General features: G+C 45.1%; 1 protein-coding gene across 3 annotated transcripts in view; it reads right to left on the bottom strand.

Moving 5' to 3' along the window:
• Positions 1 to 10921: 10921 nt before the first annotated feature.
• The window catches only part of LOC115151876 (NEDD4-like E3 ubiquitin-protein ligase WWP2), a 43847-nt gene continuing 37212 nt past the window's right edge, over positions 10922 to 17556 (bottom strand). For all 3 annotated transcript variants that reach the window (XM_029696191.1, XM_029696193.1, XM_029696192.1), the window contains 8 exons: positions 13736 to 13895; positions 12999 to 13132; positions 12716 to 12856; positions 12418 to 12538; positions 12151 to 12255; positions 11945 to 12041; positions 11784 to 11856; positions 10922 to 11621 (listed from right to left, as the gene is read on the bottom strand). In XM_029696191.1, coding sequence (XP_029552051.1) covers positions 11522 to 11621; positions 11784 to 11856; positions 11945 to 12041; positions 12151 to 12255; positions 12418 to 12538; positions 12716 to 12856; positions 12999 to 13132; positions 13736 to 13895 — 931 coding nt within the window. In that variant the 3' untranslated portion in view covers positions 10922 to 11521. The remainder of the gene's footprint in view (positions 11622 to 11783; positions 11857 to 11944; positions 12042 to 12150; positions 12256 to 12417; positions 12539 to 12715; positions 12857 to 12998; positions 13133 to 13735; positions 13896 to 17556) is intronic.

Genomic DNA, 17556 nt, shown 5'->3' with positions numbered 1-17556 from the left:
TCGAACTTTTTGTACTTTTTTTCAACAACATTTTTCAAACTATTTGTTTAATTTTCTATGCTCAAAGGCTCAGTTTAGTTCAGGTAATATATGTAAATATGTGATGTCACTATAAAATGTGTTAAAGTTTTAATATTTGTACAAAAACAGTGTTTAACAGTTCGCTAGCTTGATGCTAACCAAATGTAGCTTGGCTAAGCGCTAGTTAGCTCTAGAGTAGATGGTTTCAGTCAGTGTTAGCTTACACGTTAATTGGTTGATAATGTAATTGGTTGTAGCATTGGTTAGCACAGGCCTCCAGTAATTTATAGCTTTTTCGAAATTGACACTGATAGTCCAGTGAGTTATATATAATGTGAATGTGTGGTGATCATTTTTGAACCTGAGAACTTTTATTTTTTTGATACTGGATATGAAATGTCCAGTAGGCGACCAGTACCCTCATCCTCTGTTCCTCAGGTGATGTGGAGGTAAACCCAGGCCCTGCGTGTCCCCAAGCACCCTCATTTGTTGACTTCTATGATCGAAAAAGCCTTGGTTTCATGCATGTCAACATCAGAAGCCTCCTCCCTAAGTTTGTTTTATTCACTGCTTTAGCACACCCCACCAACCCTGATGTCCTTGCCGTGTCTGAATCCTGGTTTAGAAAGGCCACCAAAAATTCTGAGATTTCCATACCCAACTACAACATTTTCCATCAAGATAGAACTGCCAAAGGGGGAGGAGTTGCAATCTACTGCAGAGATAGCCTGCAAAGTTCTGTCATACATTCCAGGTCTATACCCAAACAGTTCGAACTTCTAATTAAAAAAATGAATCTCTCCAGAAATAAGTCTCTCACTGCTATCGACCCCCCTCCGCTCCCAGCTGTGCCCTGGACACCATTTGTGAATTGATCGCTGCCCATCTAGCCTCAGAGTTCGTTCTGTTAGGTGACCTAAACTGGGACATGCTTAACACCCCGGCAGTCCTACAATCTAAGCTAGATGCCCTCAATCTCACACAAATAATCAAGGAACCCACCAGGTACAACCCTAAATCCGTAAACATGGGCACCCTCATAGACATTATCCTGACCAACTTGCCCTCCAAATACACCTCCGCTGTTTTCAATCAGGATCTCAGCGATCACTGCCTCATTGCCTGTATCCGCTATGGGTCTGCAGTCCAACGACCACCCCTCATCACTGTCAAACGCTCCCTAAAACACTTCTGCGAGCAGGCCTTTCTAATCGACCTGGCCCGGGTATCCTGGAAGGATATTGACCTCATCCCGTCAGTCGAGGATGCCTGGTCATTCTTTAAAAGTCATTTCCTCACCATCTTAGATAAGCATGCCCCGTTCAAAAAATGCAGAACTAAGAACAGATATAGCCCTTGGTTCACTCCAGACCTGACTGCCCTTGACCAGCACAAAAACATCCTGTGGTGGACTGCAGTAGCATCGAAAAGTCCCCGCGATATGCAACTGTTCAGGGAAGTCAGGAACCAATACACGCAGTCAGTCAGGAAAGCAAAGGCTAGCTTTTTCAAGCAGAAATTTGCATCCTGTACCTCTAACTCCAAAGAGTTTTGGGACACTGTAAAGTCCATGGAGAACAAGAGCACCTCCTCCCAGCTGCCCACTGCACTGAGGCTAGGTAACACGGTCACCACCGATAAATCCATGATAATCGAAAATTTCAATAAGCATTTCTCAATGCTGGCCATGCCTTCCTCCTGGCTACTCCAACCCCGGCCAACAGCTATGCCCCCCCCGCAGCTACTCGCCCAAGCCAAGTTAATAAACAGGTCACTGACCATTTCGAATCCCACCGTACCTTCTCTGCTGTGCAATCGGTTTCCGAGCCGGTCACGGGTGCACCTCAGCCACGCTCAAGGTCCTAAATGATATCATAACAGCCATCGATAAAAGACAGTACTGTGCAGCCGCTTTCATCGACCTGGTCAAGGCTTTCGACTCTGTCAATCACCGTATTCTTATTGGCAGACTTAATAGCCTTGGTTTTTCTAATGACTGCCTCGCCTGGTTCACCAACTACTTTGCAGACAGAGTTCAGTGTGTCAAATCGGAGGGCATGTTGTCCGGACCTCTGGCAGTCTCTATGGGGGAACTACAGGGTTCAATTCTCGGGCCAACTCTTTTCTCTGTATATATCAATGATGTCGCTCTTGCTGCGGGCGATTCCCTGATCCACCTCTATGCAGACGACACCATTCTGTATACTTCTGGCCCTTCCTTGGACACTGTGCTAACAAACCTCCAAATGAGCTTCAATGCCATACAACACTCCTTCCGTGGCCTCCAACTGCTCTTAAACGCTAGTAAAACCAAATGCATGCTTTTCAACTGTTCGCTGCCCGCACCTGCCCGCCCGACTAGCATCACCACCCTGGATGGTTCCGACCTAGAATATGTGGACAACTATAAATACCTAGGTGTCTGGTTAGACTGTAAACTCTCCTTCCAGACTCATATTAAACATCTCTCTATTTCGCAACAAAGCCTCCTTCACTCATGCCGCCAAACTTACCCTAGTAAATCTGACTATCCTACCGATCCTCGACTTCGGCGATGTCATCTACAAAATAGCTTCCATTACTCTACTCAGCAAACTGGATGCAGTCTATCACAGTGCCATCCGTTTTGTTACCAAATCACCTTATACCACCCACCACTGCGACCTGTATGCTCTAGTCGGCTGGCCCTCGCTACATATTCGTCGCTAGACCCACTGGCTCCAGGTCATCTATAAGTCTATGCTAGGTAAAGCTCTGCCTTATCTCAGTTCACTGGTCACGATATCAACACCCACCCGTAGCACACGTTCCAGCAGGTATATCTCACTGATCATCCCCAAAGCCAACACATAATTTGGCCGCCTTTCCTTCCAGTTCTCTGCTGCCAGTGACTGGAACGAATTGCAAAAATCGCTGAAGTTGGAGACTTTTATTTCCCTCACCAACTTTAAACATCAGCTACCTGAGCTGCTAACCGATCGCTGCAGCTGTACATAGTCCTACCTGTACATCTACCTACCTCATCTCCATACTGTTTTTATTTATTTACATTTATGCTCTTTTGCACACCAGTATTTCTACTTGCACATCATCATATGCTCATTTATCACTCCAGTGTTAATCTGCTAAATTGTAATTATTCGCTCCTATGGCCTATTTATTGCCTACATCCTCATGCCTTTTGCACACACTGTATATAGACTTTATTTTTTTGTACTGTGTCATTGAATTGTTTATTGTGTTATTGGCTTGTTTATTGTTTACTCCATGTGTAACTCTGTGTTGTTGTCTGTGTCACACTGCTTTGCTTTATCTTGGCCAGGTCGCAGTTGTAAATGAGAACCTGTTCTCAATTAGCCTACCTGGTTAAATAAAGGTGAAATAAAAAAATAAATTAAAAAAATTTGAAGATTTAATACTACAATAGAATTGTAATGGATAATTGATTTTGACAACAAAAAAAGATTACCAAAAGAGAACAATATTTTTATAAACTTTGGAGAGTGCCAACTACTGAATCCTACTAACGTTTCTCTGTCTCATCATTTTATCCTGTTAATTCAGGTTTATTATCTGCTGATCATGTCTCAGTCCAAGGCATGTAACAATAACAACACAAAAATGGGACATACAAAGGCCATTTGGAATGCTATATCATTAACAGTGGGGCCAGCTCCAGGCATAAGCAACATAAGCGGTCGCTTAGGGCCCCCGATCGCTAAGGGGCCCCCAACCCCACAAAAATGTTTGTGTGTATGTGTGTGTGGGGGGGACTCTCCGTTGGGGTCTCAACTTACAACTGAGAGTAAGAATAGTAAAATACACCTGGTGCAATTTCACTTTTGTTATGTTTGTCAGTCAATTAGCTGATAACTAGCCATGTTAATTTTTAGATTGGTAGTTAGTCTAGCCAGCTATCTAAACTTGTAGTAATCATGTCCGAATACCGACTGGCCATGCAGGGCACTTGCCCAGGGGCCCTGACCTCCAGGGGGCCCACATTGATTTTGTTAGTCACTCTCACTCAGATATCATATTAACATGGCATAAGTCATGGCAAAATGTGTTGAAGTGTAGGAATTTCACTTTAAAGGCCCTAACCAGAGGGCCATGGCCCCGATTTCGATGTAATTCCTGTCCAATAGCAGAATTTCTCATTAAGGTTCCACCTCCGAAGAATGACGCAGGCTGCTTATACATATTCACGAATTGGGGGTGGAAACATTGTGGTGATTTCCACGTGGAGTGCAGAAATAACAACAAGTAGGGCACTGACAGCTGTCAGTGTGGCTAGCTAGCATGCTAACCTTATCTAGCTAGCTAATGTTATATGTTGTTTCTACACTGTATTCAAAGATTAGCCAGCTGACTAGGCTACTGTATGGGTAATTCTGGAGTTCTATTTGTCATAAGTATTTGGGAAGACTTTGCCACAGATGGATAGGGGAAACCAGTATCTTTGACTTTGCCATCTATTGTTATCTCCAAGGTTTTGGCAGGTTCCATAAATAATGGCCACGAATTCGCCATAGTGATAGAAAGAATAAGAACAAGATGAAGCTCTGGTAATGTGAATAGGTGTAACGATGTACGCTGAGAGTCGGGAAGCAAGTTCAGGGAGTGAATACATTTAATTAATAAATGAACAAAATAAGAAACACAAACAGCGCACCGACATGAAATAGAAACAGTAACATTGACGACTGGGGAAGAATCCAAAGGGAGTGACATATAAAGGGCAGGTAATCAAGGAGGTGATGGAGTCCAGGTGAGTGTCATTATGCGCAGATGCGCGTAACGATGGTGACAAGTGTGCGCCATAACGAGCAGCCTGGTGACCTAGAGGCCGGAGATGGAGCACACGTGACAGTACCCCCTCCCCGATGCGCGGCTCCAGCCGCAGGACGCTGACCAAAAGACGATCCCGGGGATCAGGAGAGGACCGGTCACCTCTGCAGAGGCGCAGGAAACCTGACGAACCAGCTGAGGCACGAGAGCCCGATGAGCCGAAGGAAGCAGGGGGGCTTGGCGATCCGGCTGAGGCATGAAAACCCAATGAGTCGGCTGAGGCAGGGGAGCCTGGTGATCCGGCTGAGGCATGAGATCCTGACCAGCCGGCAGAGGCAGGGGAGCCTGGCGATCTGGCTAAGGCATGAGAACCTGTAGCGACTCCCGGACCCGACGTCATTTACACTGACACAAAAAACACTCCCTGATGCTTCCCTTAGGTCAGGTGTTATTGACTCTGTTTCATGTCGGTGCGTTGTTTGTGTTTCGTGTTTATTGTTTTGTTTATTTATTAAAACACTCACTCCCTGTACTTGCTTCCCGACTCTCAGCATACTTGTTACATAACCCTGCTACCCTGCCTCAGCCGGCTCGTCGGGCTTTCATGCCTCAGCCGGATCGCCAGGCTCCCCTGCTACAGCCGGCTCATCGGGCTTTCATGCCTTCACCGGATCGCCAGGCTCCCCTGCTTCCTCCGGCTCGTCATGTTCTCATGCCTCAGCCGGAACACCAGGCTCCTGTGCATCAGCAGGGGTGACCGGTCCGCTCCTGATCCCCGGGATTGTCTCATTGGTTGGCATCCTGCTGCTGGAGCCGAATACGCCGGGGAGGGGGTACTGTCACATATGCTCTCTCTCCGGCGCTCTAGGTCACCATGCTCCCGTATCTCAGCCGGACTGACAGGTTTCCCGTGCCTCAGCAGAGGTGACCGGTCTGCTCCTGATCTCCGGGATTGTCATTTTGGTCGGCGTCCTGCGGCTGGAGCCGCGCATCAGGGAGGGGGTATTGTCACGTATGCTCCCTCTCCGGCCTCTAGGTCACCAGGCTGCTTGTTATGGTGCACACCTGTCACCATCGTTATGCTCACCTGGACTCTGTCACTTCCCTGATTACCTTCCCTATATATGTCACTCTCTTTGGTTCCTTCCCCTGGCATCATTGTTTCTGTTTCTGTGACATGTCTGTGCGTTGTTCGTGTTTTCTTGTTTTGTATTATGTTAGCTTTATTTATTAAAACACTCACTCCTTGAACTTGTTTCCCGACTCTCAGCGCACATTGTTACAATAGCCTAACCATCGAACAGTTTGGACTAGATTCTACATTGTAATGGACACAATGCAACCTTTGGTAGGCTTCTGGCAGGCTGCGCTTCAGCAATGCCAAGTCAGCCCGTGCTCATGCCATGGTTCTCACAGCTAGGGGAAGTGAAATGATAGGCTACAATGACTTTGCTCATGGGGCACTCCGTAAATTATATGTAACAACACCCTGAGTGCATTGGACACGAAACAAAACACCGGGGTTGCAAAATGCAATCATATTACACACAATTTTACCATTTATAAAAGGGTCATACATCTTTTTTTATACAGACTATTTCACATCTGCTCCTGCTACACCCCCTAGTGGTCATCTGGTGTCTGCTTGACCTGCAGCCATTCCCCCAGTTCTCTCGTTCTCTCTCTCTCTCTCCCTTTCTGTTTGTGTGTGTGTGATTGTGTGCTGGAGTCAGAGCCGATCCCTACCAGCTGCAACTTGTTCCATTATCAAGACCTCTACAAATACTCAGTTCTGTCACTTCCACTCTGCCAGATTATAATCTCTGCTCAGTCAGTTTATGCTTCCCCATGGCAAAATGAGTAGATTTGTAGGAATGTATTTTAAAAACGTAAATGTTTCTCTCCATTGTCAAGAGAGGGGCCACTAAAATGTTTTTTCCGCAAGGTTTGGTTGGGGGGCCCCCAAAAGGACAAAGCCCAGACCTGATTAACAGGCTATGGGCTCTGCTCCTTCATAGTTCACCAGGGCATACTGTATAGTAGGATTGTGAGAAGCCATATTGCATGATGAGCCACCAGATGAGTCGTCAACTAAAAACACAGAGCTGGCGGTTCACACAAACATCACAAGCTGAGAGGCCGAGCCTTGAACTTTCATTTCTTCTACCTCCCTCCAAACCCCTCCAGTCGCTCCACTTTTCCCATATGTAGTAGCTCACCTGGTGATCAGAGTGCTCTGTATGGCCTGATGGCTGTATGGATATCTCCCCACTACTATTGCACTGAAGTAGACTGACCCCTGCAGGTCAAAATCAAATCAAATTTCTTTGTCACATGCGCCGAATACAACAGGTGTAGACCTTACAGTGAAATGCTTACTTACAAACCCTTAACCAACAATGCAGTTTTAAGAAGAATATCCCCAAAAATAAGAAATAAAGTAACAAATAGTTCAAGAGCAGCAGTAAAATAACATTAGCAAGGCTATATAGAGGGGGTACCGGTACAGAGTCAATGTGCGGGGGCACCGGTTAGTCAAGGTAGTTGAGGTAATATATGCATGTGGGTAGAGATATTAAAGTGACTTATGCAAAGAAAATAACAGAGAGTAGCAGCAGCGAAAAAGGGGGGGGGGCAATGCAAGTAATCTGGGTAGTCATTTGATTAGATGTTCAGGAGTCTTATGGCTTGGGGGTAGAAGCTGTTTAGAAGCCTCTTGGACCTTGACTTGGCGCTCCTGTACCGCTCGCCATGCGGTAGAAGAGAGAACAGTCTATGACTAGGGTGGCTGGAGTCTTTGACAATTTTTAGGGCCTTCCTCTGACACCACCTGGTATAGAGGTCCTGGATGGCAGGAAGCTTAGCCCCAGTGATATACTGGGCTGTATGCACTACCCTCTGTAGTGCCTTGCAGTCGGAGGCTGAGCAGTTGCCACACCAGGCAGTGATGCAACCCGTCAGGATGCTCTCGATGGCGCAGCTGTAGAACCTTTTTAGGATCTGAGGACCCATGCCAAATCTTTTCAGACTCCTGAAGGGGAATAGGTTTTGTTGTACCCTCTTCACGACTGTCTTGGTGTGCTTTGACCATGATAGTTTGTTGGTGATGTGGAGACCAAGGAACTTGAAGGGCTCAACCTGCTTCACTACAGCCCTGTCGATGAGAATGGGGGCGTGCTCTGTCCTCCTTTTCCTGTAGTCCACAATCATCTCATTTGTCTTGATCACGTTGAGGGAGAGGTTGTTGTCCTGGCACCACACGGCCAGGTCTCTGACCTCCTCCATATATGCTTTCTCGTCGTTGTTGGTGATCAGGCCTACCACTGTTGTGTCATTGGCAAACTTAATGATGGTGTTGGAGCCTGGCCATGCAGTCATGAGTGAATCAGAGAGTACAGGAGGGGACTGAGCACGCACCCCTGAGGGGCCCCCGTGTTAAGGATCAGCGTGGCGGATGTGTTGTTACCTACTCTTACCATCTGGGGGCGTCCAGTCAGGAAGTCCAGGATCCAGTTGCAGAGGGGGGTGTTTAGTCCCAGGGTCCTTAGCTTAGTGATGAGCTTTAGTGCACTATGGTGTTGAACGCTGAGCTGTTGTCAATGAATAGCATTCTCACATAGGTGTTCCTTTGTCCAGGTGTGAAAGGGCAGTGTGGAGTGCAATAAAGATTGATCATCTGTGGATCTGTTGGGGCGGTATGGTAATTGGAGTGGGTCTAGGGTTTCTGGGATAATGGTGTTGATGTGAGCCTTGACCAGTCTTTCAAAGCATTTCATGGCTATAGCCATGAGTGCTATGGGTCGGTAGTCATTTAGGCAGGCTACCTTAGTGTTTGAAACATGTTGGTATTACAGACAGGGAGAGGTTGAAAATGTCAGTGAAGACACTTACCAGTTGGTCAGCGCATGCCCGGAGTACACGTGCTGGTAATCCGTCTGGCCCTGCGGCCTTGTGAATGTTGACCTGTTTAAAGGTCTTACTCACATTAGCTGTGGAGAGCGTGATCACACAGTCGTCCGGAACAGCTGGTGCTTGCATGTTTCAGTGTTACTTGCCTCGAAGCGAGCATAGAAGTAATTTAGCCCGTCTGGTAGGCTCGTGTCACTGGACAGCTCTCGGATGTGCTTCCCTTTGTAGTCTGTAACAATTTGCAAGCCCTTCTACATCCGACGCGAGCGTCGAAGCCGGTGTAGTATAATTCGATCTTAGTCGTATATTGAAGCTTTGCCTGTTTGATGGTTCGTCAGAGGGCATAGCGGGATTTCTTATAAGCTTCCAGGTTAGAGTCCCGCTCCTTGAAAGCGGCAGCTCTGCCCTTTAGCTCAGTGCAGATGATGCCTGTAATTTATGGTTTCTGGTTGGGATATGTACGTACAGTCACTATGGGGATGACGTCATCAATGTACATATTGATGAAGCCAGTAACTGATGTGGTGTACTCATCAATGCCATCGGAAGAATCCCAGAAAATATTCCAGTCTTTTCTAGCAAAACAGTCCAGTAGCTTAGCATCTGCTTCATCTGACCACTTTTTAATTGACTGAGTCACTGGTGCTTCCTGCTTTAATTTTAGCTTGTCAGCAGGACAGAAGAATAGAATTATGGTCAGATTTGCCAAATGGAGGGTGAGGGAGAGCTTTGTACGCGTCTCTGTGTGTGGAGTAAAGGTGGTCTAGTTTTTTCCCCCTGGTTGCACATTTAACATGCTGATAGAAATTTGGTAAAACAGATTTAAGTTTCCCTGCACTAAAGTCCCCGGCCACTAGGAGCGCCGCCTCTGGATGAGCGTTTTCCTGTTGCTTATGGCGGTATACAGCTCCTTGAGTGTGGTCTTAGTGCCAGCATCGGTCTGTGGTGGTATGTAGACAACTACGAAAAATACAGATCAAAACTCTCTAGGTAGATAGAGTATCTCATGATAAACTGTAGACCACACTACCTCAGGCGAGCAAAATCTCAAGACTTCCTTAGATATCGTGCACCAGCTGCTGTTCTCTCCTGCCGATGCATTTTTTAATCCTTTTGGCTAAAGAGCACCCCCAGAGGCAAAAGTTCTGTATTGCCTCTAAATTGTGTGTGTTCCTGCTCCTCACATGCCTGCCCATTGATAATGCAAAAGTTCAGGGTTGATTAGACATTTTTCTGGAAAATCATCACTCTGCATCGATATAGGCCTACTCTACACTCAAGTTTACATAGCTGTAGGTCTACTCTGGTACTTTGGCCTAGGCTTATTTCAAGGTTCATGAAACATGAAACATAATAGGAATGGTGACAGTTATATGTGGAAATATTGCTGTCATTTGCTTTGCAGTTCATTCTGGTATGTTCATTTTCACATAGAAATGTAACATTTTGGTAATTTAGCAGACACTTATCCAGAGTGATTTAGTCAGTGCATTCAACTAAGGTAGATAAGCAACACATATCACACTCATAGCAAGTAAAACATTTCTGTAACAGTTACTGAGAATGTTGGTGCTGTTCGGGCAGGCTACTTGGATTTGAAAATATTCTGTAGTTTATTTTGATACATTTTGATAAATTGATCTTTATGGTATTTTGTAATAGTATTTTGTCATTTGTAAATACATTTGGATAAATTGATCTTTATGGTATTTTGTAATAGTATTTTGTCATTTTTGCCCATCCCTGGCTGTGTGCTTCCAGACATTGCCCAAGGCAGCTCGATCTCAGCATAGGCCCAAGCATTACAATGTTTTGGACCTTCATTGATGTTTTACCATTGTTGCACTACTGTGCATACATTTTGAGATGCATTAATCCATGTAAATATTAGTGTCAAAATTGAATGTTGACTTATTTCAGCAGCACAAGTCTTATTTTATCATGAAATGCTTGATGTGCCCAAAATGTGTAACTATGTATTATTACTTGCTTACATTGTCATTGTCTCCTGTCAGTATCTGAAGTCGAAGTTTATGTTTGAAATGGGAGGTCATCGACAGTGTTTCACAGAAATACTGTTAGCAGACTAATATGGCTGGCTGGATAACCAAATCAGTGTTCTAACCAAAACCAGATTCGGGTAAAACATTTCTAACCAAGGCGTTAAGAAAATTGGTTCCTTGTACCATCACAATCAACCCACTTCAATATTTGAGTCATTTATTTTAGCTATGTACAGGTAATAATGAATTTCACAATGAACAGAAAAGAAAATCACATCAATCTTTCCTCTTAACAGAAGTCACTAATTATAACCACTCTCTCTCCCATTCAAACACACGCTCTCATTTTTAAAATGTTAATTTCTCTTAGATAGATATGATATACTGGCTGTAGCTGTGCTGTTGTTGCGATTTGCAGTTGATACAATTATTTGAAGACATTATCCTGTTTTATGCTTCTGGTGTGCTCTAGATCTAGTGGCTGGCGTCTTCAGGCAGGACAGAGGGTTTAGGGTTATATATCATAACACTAATCTTTCTGGACCATTCCTCAGCTCACACACATGTTCCCTACTCTGACCCTGGTTCCCTTGTACCCACAACCTAGTGTGAGGATAGGTACAGGTGGGCACCCACAGTCCGATGGTTATATAAGGTCTCCCAACCACACATGATCTGGAAGTGGGGGCTAGATGATCGGAGAGTTCATATTCCTGTGATTAACAACAAAAAACTACTTGAATGAATGACTCTTCCTTCTCTATCCACCTTCCCTCACTCATTATGTGATTATTTTTCCCTTATTCCTGCCCGAATCCTTCAGTCTCCTCGATGGCAAACAGAAGTTTCTCTCGCAGTTGCTCCAGACTCTTGTAGGGTGGCAAGTCCAGGCGATTGAAGCTGTGTGAGTGATTGAGATGGAGAGAAAAGAAAGAGTGAGGGATCAGTTTGTGTTCAGTAGGGGTACACACATAGACACAAAATTAATTGATATTATCATAGGACAGATAATCAACAATAAATCAACTATGGCAAAGGAATTCAGGAAAACGTCAGTCTCACCAGGTGTGGCTTCTTGGAAGCCAAGTCTCCTTCCCCACCTTGTCTATACAGAATTTTTGTGGCCCATTACTCCCTAAGGGAAAAAGAGACTATGTTTGATTCTTAGGCAAAATACATTTGACAGTGAAAAAGGTGGTTATTGAATGGCGGATGAACTGCACCTATGAGTTCAGCAAAGCCTCCGACTGGCAGACGGCATGTTCCTGTGACAAACTGGAGAAGGCGGATCCGCTTCTCATTGTCCATCTCCTTTACCACCTACACAATACACAGGTAAGACTCATGACACGGGCAATACGTATACATAGTGAAACAGACAGTCACACAGAGACACAGCCAGCAGTAAAGAGAGGCCACTGTACTGTACCTGCCAGAACCAATGTATCTGCTTGCTGTTCTTGGTGTAGTGCCGATAGATGGTGTTCTTCTGCCAGTCACTGAGGTCTATCTCCTGCATCCCACATAGCATCAGCTGGAGGGAGGAATGAGAACATACCATTACAGTCACAGAAAGGGAATCTGCAACAAATAGTCCCCTCTACCAACTTAAGTCATTGTAAAAGCTCCATAAGCTCTAACTCCGCCTATCTAACCGAGCACACTTCCTGCATTTTCTTCCAGCCTCATTACGTACCTCTAGCTCTTTCTCGTCAAAGTAGCGAAGCCACTCAAGAGGCACGACTTCATTGAAGCCATCCAAGAAGGCTTTGGTCTGCTCCTCCACCCCACGTGTGAACCGCCAGTCTGTCAGCAGACTGTAGAGAGACAGGGATGATAAAATAGCATTTTCTAGGCAACAAGGAAGGATATTCATTGACGTAAGTGTCAAGATGAAACAAGATGAATGCTAGTCTGTGGCGCACCAGTGACAGATAGCACAGTGACTGACAGAGACAGACTAGAAGGACAAAGTAGTGATGGAGATGGCTGACCTGATGTACTCCTCCTTGTTCTCCGTGGTGACCAGCTCGTCCTCTCCGTCATCCTTCAGCTGGTGGGTGGACACCTTCCCCAGAATCTCCATATCCTGAGCAAAGTACAGCTCCACCCCACCCTCCTCCAGACTGTTATCTCTGTAGACAGATCACAGATGCATCGTAAACTTATTGAAGCTTTAAGCTTCCATCACACTCGTCACATACTTTTCAGATTCATACAATTTGCCACAAGGGCGGACACAATCAAACAGACATAATGAAGGGGCGGAGTACTTACTTCACCCACATGATGGAGTTGTAAAACTCAGGGTCAATAGACTCCAAGTCTTTCAGAGTGGGTTTCTTGTTGAGCATACGCTTGTAGAACGGCAGAGTGAAGCCAGTATCGATGAACTTGCCATGGTACAGAGCCTAGAGGGAGAGGGGAGGAGAGAGTGGATACGATAAGTACTACACCAAAACATGTCATAAGCTTAATCTCGCTACTGTGCTGATACACATAGATGAAGACACATTTAGCCTAACCACAGTAAAGTGATCACACACACACACGCACCGTTTCAATACTAACAGAACACACACACAGAAAACGCATAGAGTAAGTTACAAGTCCGTCTGTGTGTGGAAAAGATTGATTCAGTTAGTAGTGAAACGGTGGATAAGAGGTGTGGTCTGTGTTCGGCAGTGAGGTCATGGGGGGGGGGGGGGGGGGGGGCTGTTGGTTTTGGGGCCTGTCGCTTCTGGATATTGTCCCAGAGAGAGTTGGGTTTGGAAAGATAGGCGGCGGGGGTGGGGAGGGTTCTATACTTGGTTTAGGAACATGGCTTTAAAACGATTTAGAGATTAAGGAACACATACACAGACCATCATACACTGTGCTCTCCTCTCCTGTTCCTAAAAATCCTTCTGTGCAACACATCCTCATCATATGTTCAATTCTAACCATAACTATTGCTGTAGTTTACTTTTGTTGTTGCAAATCTGCACCAAAATTGCCAATTAAGCATTGCTCACCATGGCGATGAATCGCCCTATGAAACGGAAGTATGTGAGGTGGTCAGGGTTGATGGAGGAAGCGGGGTTGATCTGCAGGCAGTAGTTGTTCTTCCCAGCGTACTCAAACAGACAGTACATGGGGTTCAGCACCTCGTGGGACAACAGGAAGAACCACTCTCTGTATGGAGGAGAGACAGGGCATTACACATGTATATCTATCAGAGGGACAGGAAATCTACCTAATACAGCATAAAAAACATCTCATACATTACAAAACCACACATTTGACAACAGCAATCAGAGACATTTTGACAGCACAAAAAAGCGTCACAGTGGCTATAATTTCAAAATAATTCATCAGAATTGGGTCCGGTTTCTGCACACACTTGCTAATTAATAAACAAATGTAACTCAAAAGTAACTAATCAACTAATGAATAAAAGCACAATGTCAAATTCACAAATAATTCAATATGTATACCAAAATTATAACAGAGGTCATTAACTGCATTTATCAGGTATTTGTGATATCGGTTTTATTCTGGTAATGACTTTTCCATTTATCACCATAGTAAGTGCTGTAATTTATGCTAACATTTTAAAATGTCACCGCTATAACCAAACTCCAAAATGGCTTCCAAATGTCCCCTTTCTATCTGCAACATATGAAAGAGAAACTGCCATACTGAGGAATGGTCCAACTAACCAGGGTTTCTGGACATTTGACTGGCAACATTTACATTTACCGTACCCATATGCATTGGGTGTGTAACCTGATTAGGTCGTCCACCCATGGCGCTCAGAATGACAAAAATCACATTTTGATTATGGTAATTCATATTAACAGAACATGCAAGTCGAGGATGCAAAGATGTGCTTTCCTTCTTACCGAATTCTGATGTGCACTTTGAAGATGTTAGAATAACTGTCCACGTGTACTTTTTCTCAGCCAACAAGATGAGTAACAAACAGCAAAATCACTAGCCTATGTCAATCTACTATCCTCCATAATACAAAAGTTTACCTATTCTATTGGTCAGCTTGTCAAGGGAGAAATAGCCTATTCCAAACAGACTCTGGGACAGCTGTGGGATGATAGATCCCAAATTCATACAACTAGTAGGCCTAGGCTACATAATATACTGCTCAAAAAAATAAAGGGAACACTTAAACAACACATCCTAGATCTGAATGAAAGAAATAATCTCATTAAATACTTTCTTCTTTACATAGTTGAATGTGCTGACAACAAAATCACACAAAAATAATCAATGGAAATCCAATTTATCAACCCATGGAGGTCTGGATTTGGAGTCACACTCAAAATTAAAGTGGAAAACCACACTACAGGCTGATCCAACTTTGATGTAATGTCCTTAAAACAAGTCAAAATGAGGCTCAGTAGTGTGTGTGGCCTCCACGTGCCTGTATGACCTCCCTACAATGCCTAGGCATGCTCCTGATGAGGTGGCGGATGGTCTCCTGAGGGATCTCCTCCCAGACCTGGACTAAAGCATCCGCCAACTCCTGGACAGTCTGTGGTGCAACGTGGTGTTGGTGGATGGAGCGAGACATGATGTCCCAGATGTGCTCAATTGGATTCAGGTCTGGGGAACGGGCAGGCCAGTCCATAGCATCAATGCCTTCCTCTTGCAGGAACTGCTGACACACTCCAGCCACATGAGGTCTAGCATTGTCTAGCATTAGGAGGAACCCAGGGCCAACCGCACCAGCATATGGTCTCACAAGGGGTCTGAGGATCTCATCTCGGTACCTAATGGCAGTCAGGCTACCTCTGGCGAGCACATGAAGGGCTGTGCTGCCCCCCATAGAAATGCCACCCCACACCATGACTGACCCACCGCCAAACCGGTCATGCTGGAGGATGTTGCAGGCAGCAGAACGTTCTCCATGGCGTCTCCAGACTCTGTCACGTCTGTCACGTGCTCAGTGTGAACCTGCTTTCATCTGTGAAGAGCACAGGGAGCCAGTGGCGAATTTGCCAATCTTGGTGTTCTCTGGCAAATGACAAACGTCCTGCACGGTGTTGGGCTGTAAGCACAACCCCCACCTGTGGACGTCGGGCCCTCATACCACCCTCATGGAGTCTGTTTCTGACCGTCTGAGCAGACACATGCACATTTGTGGCCTGCTGGAGGTCATTTTGCAGGGCTCTGGCAGTGCTCCTCCTGCTCCTCCTTGCACAAAGGTGGAGGTAGCGGTCCTGCTGCTTGGTTGTTGCCCTCCTACGGCCTCCTCCACGTCTCCTGATGTACTGGCCTGTCTCCTGGTAGCGCTTCCATGCTCTGGACACTACGCTGACAGACACAGCAAACCTTCTTGCCACAGCTCGCATTGATGTGCCATCCTGGATGAGCTCCACTACCTGAGCCACTTGTGTGGGTTGTAGACTCCGTCTCATGCTACCTCATGCTACCACTAGAGTGAAAGCACCGCCAGCATTCAAAAGTGACCAAAACATCAGCCAGGAAGCATAGGAACTGAGAAGTGGTCTGTGGTCCCCACCTGCAGAACAACTCCTTTATTGGGGGTGTCTTGCTAATTGCCTATAATTTCCACCTGTTGTCTATTCCATTTGCACAACAGCATGTGAAATTTAGTGTTGTGAAATCAGTGTTGCTTCCTAAGTGGACAGTTTGATTTCACAGAAGTGTGATTGACTTGGAGTTACATTGTGTTGTTTAAGTGTTCCCTTTATTTTTTGGAGCAGTGTAAATATTTTTTAAAGCAATGAGTGATGCAACAGATCAGTACATTTAGCTTAAATGTTGATAAACTAGTATTTCTTCACATTATAAGCGCAGTAATGCACACAAGGCAGTAGGCTACCCGTGAATGTTCCTTCCATAATACAATTAGCAGGAAAACACCATTGTCAAAAGGTGTACATTGTACATGCAGGCGGTTTCATGTGACAGAGATGAAAACATCCATTAGAAATGTTGAAAGAGAGGAGATCTAATAGGCTCATTTGAAGCAAGGTAAGACTCATAATATGTATTAAAACGTTCAGGTTTAAAACGATGAAGTAAATGTTTTCAAAATGGATACTGCCTCCAACTCATTGCAAAGTGGTGTGTGATGCGCTGATGAAGCCTGCCTTCCGTTGCCGTTTGAGATGCTACAGCAGCAGCTCTCCAACTGTCTGACAGATTTTCAGCTGAAAGGCTCTGTATGCTGTACGCGTGTGATAAATAAGATACATAACGTATATACTGTACACGAGGCAATTTCATTCCAAGAAATTCGCAAATTAACCTATGGACTGATAAGCATGACCAGTCAAATGTATTTCCATCGACTGGTATTTCCATCAATAAATAGGCAAAAAACATTTCTCGCAATGGGATTTTTCATCTTCTCCTAAACAATTGGCCAGTGCTAATTTTATTGATCGGATTTTCAACATTTATTGATTTTTATCGGCCAAAAGCCAGCTATTACTGGCTAATGGTAACCCTGCAACTAACACAGAGACATCACTGAAAGATTATTCAAAATCATTACCTTTACACAGTCAGCACATGGACATACAAATATACATACTCACTAACACACACAACACCATAAAGCACCACGAAGACAAGCAGTATAATGTAGAACATGAATGCATGTAGAGAATGAAGCCCCGGCCACCACCAAGCCCCTGACCTTTGCCCCCACGGCCGGCCAGCCAGTCCCGGGGGTCGTACCGGGGCTGTGCAGACACATCCAAACATCCCGTCCGTGGTTCTACCCTGTGGTAGAACAGCATGACGTAACCTACCATAGGGTAAAACCACTGGCGCGACACCGGAGACAGAGACACACGCAAACACA

Source organism: Salmo trutta, chromosome 17 (genome assembly GCF_901001165.1).
Source record: "Salmo trutta chromosome 17, fSalTru1.1, whole genome shotgun sequence".
NCBI lineage: Eukaryota > Metazoa > Chordata > Actinopteri > Salmoniformes > Salmonidae > Salmo > Salmo trutta.
Note: the sequence above shows the minus strand (reverse complement) of the source record. Positions and strands in the feature narration are given on the sequence as shown.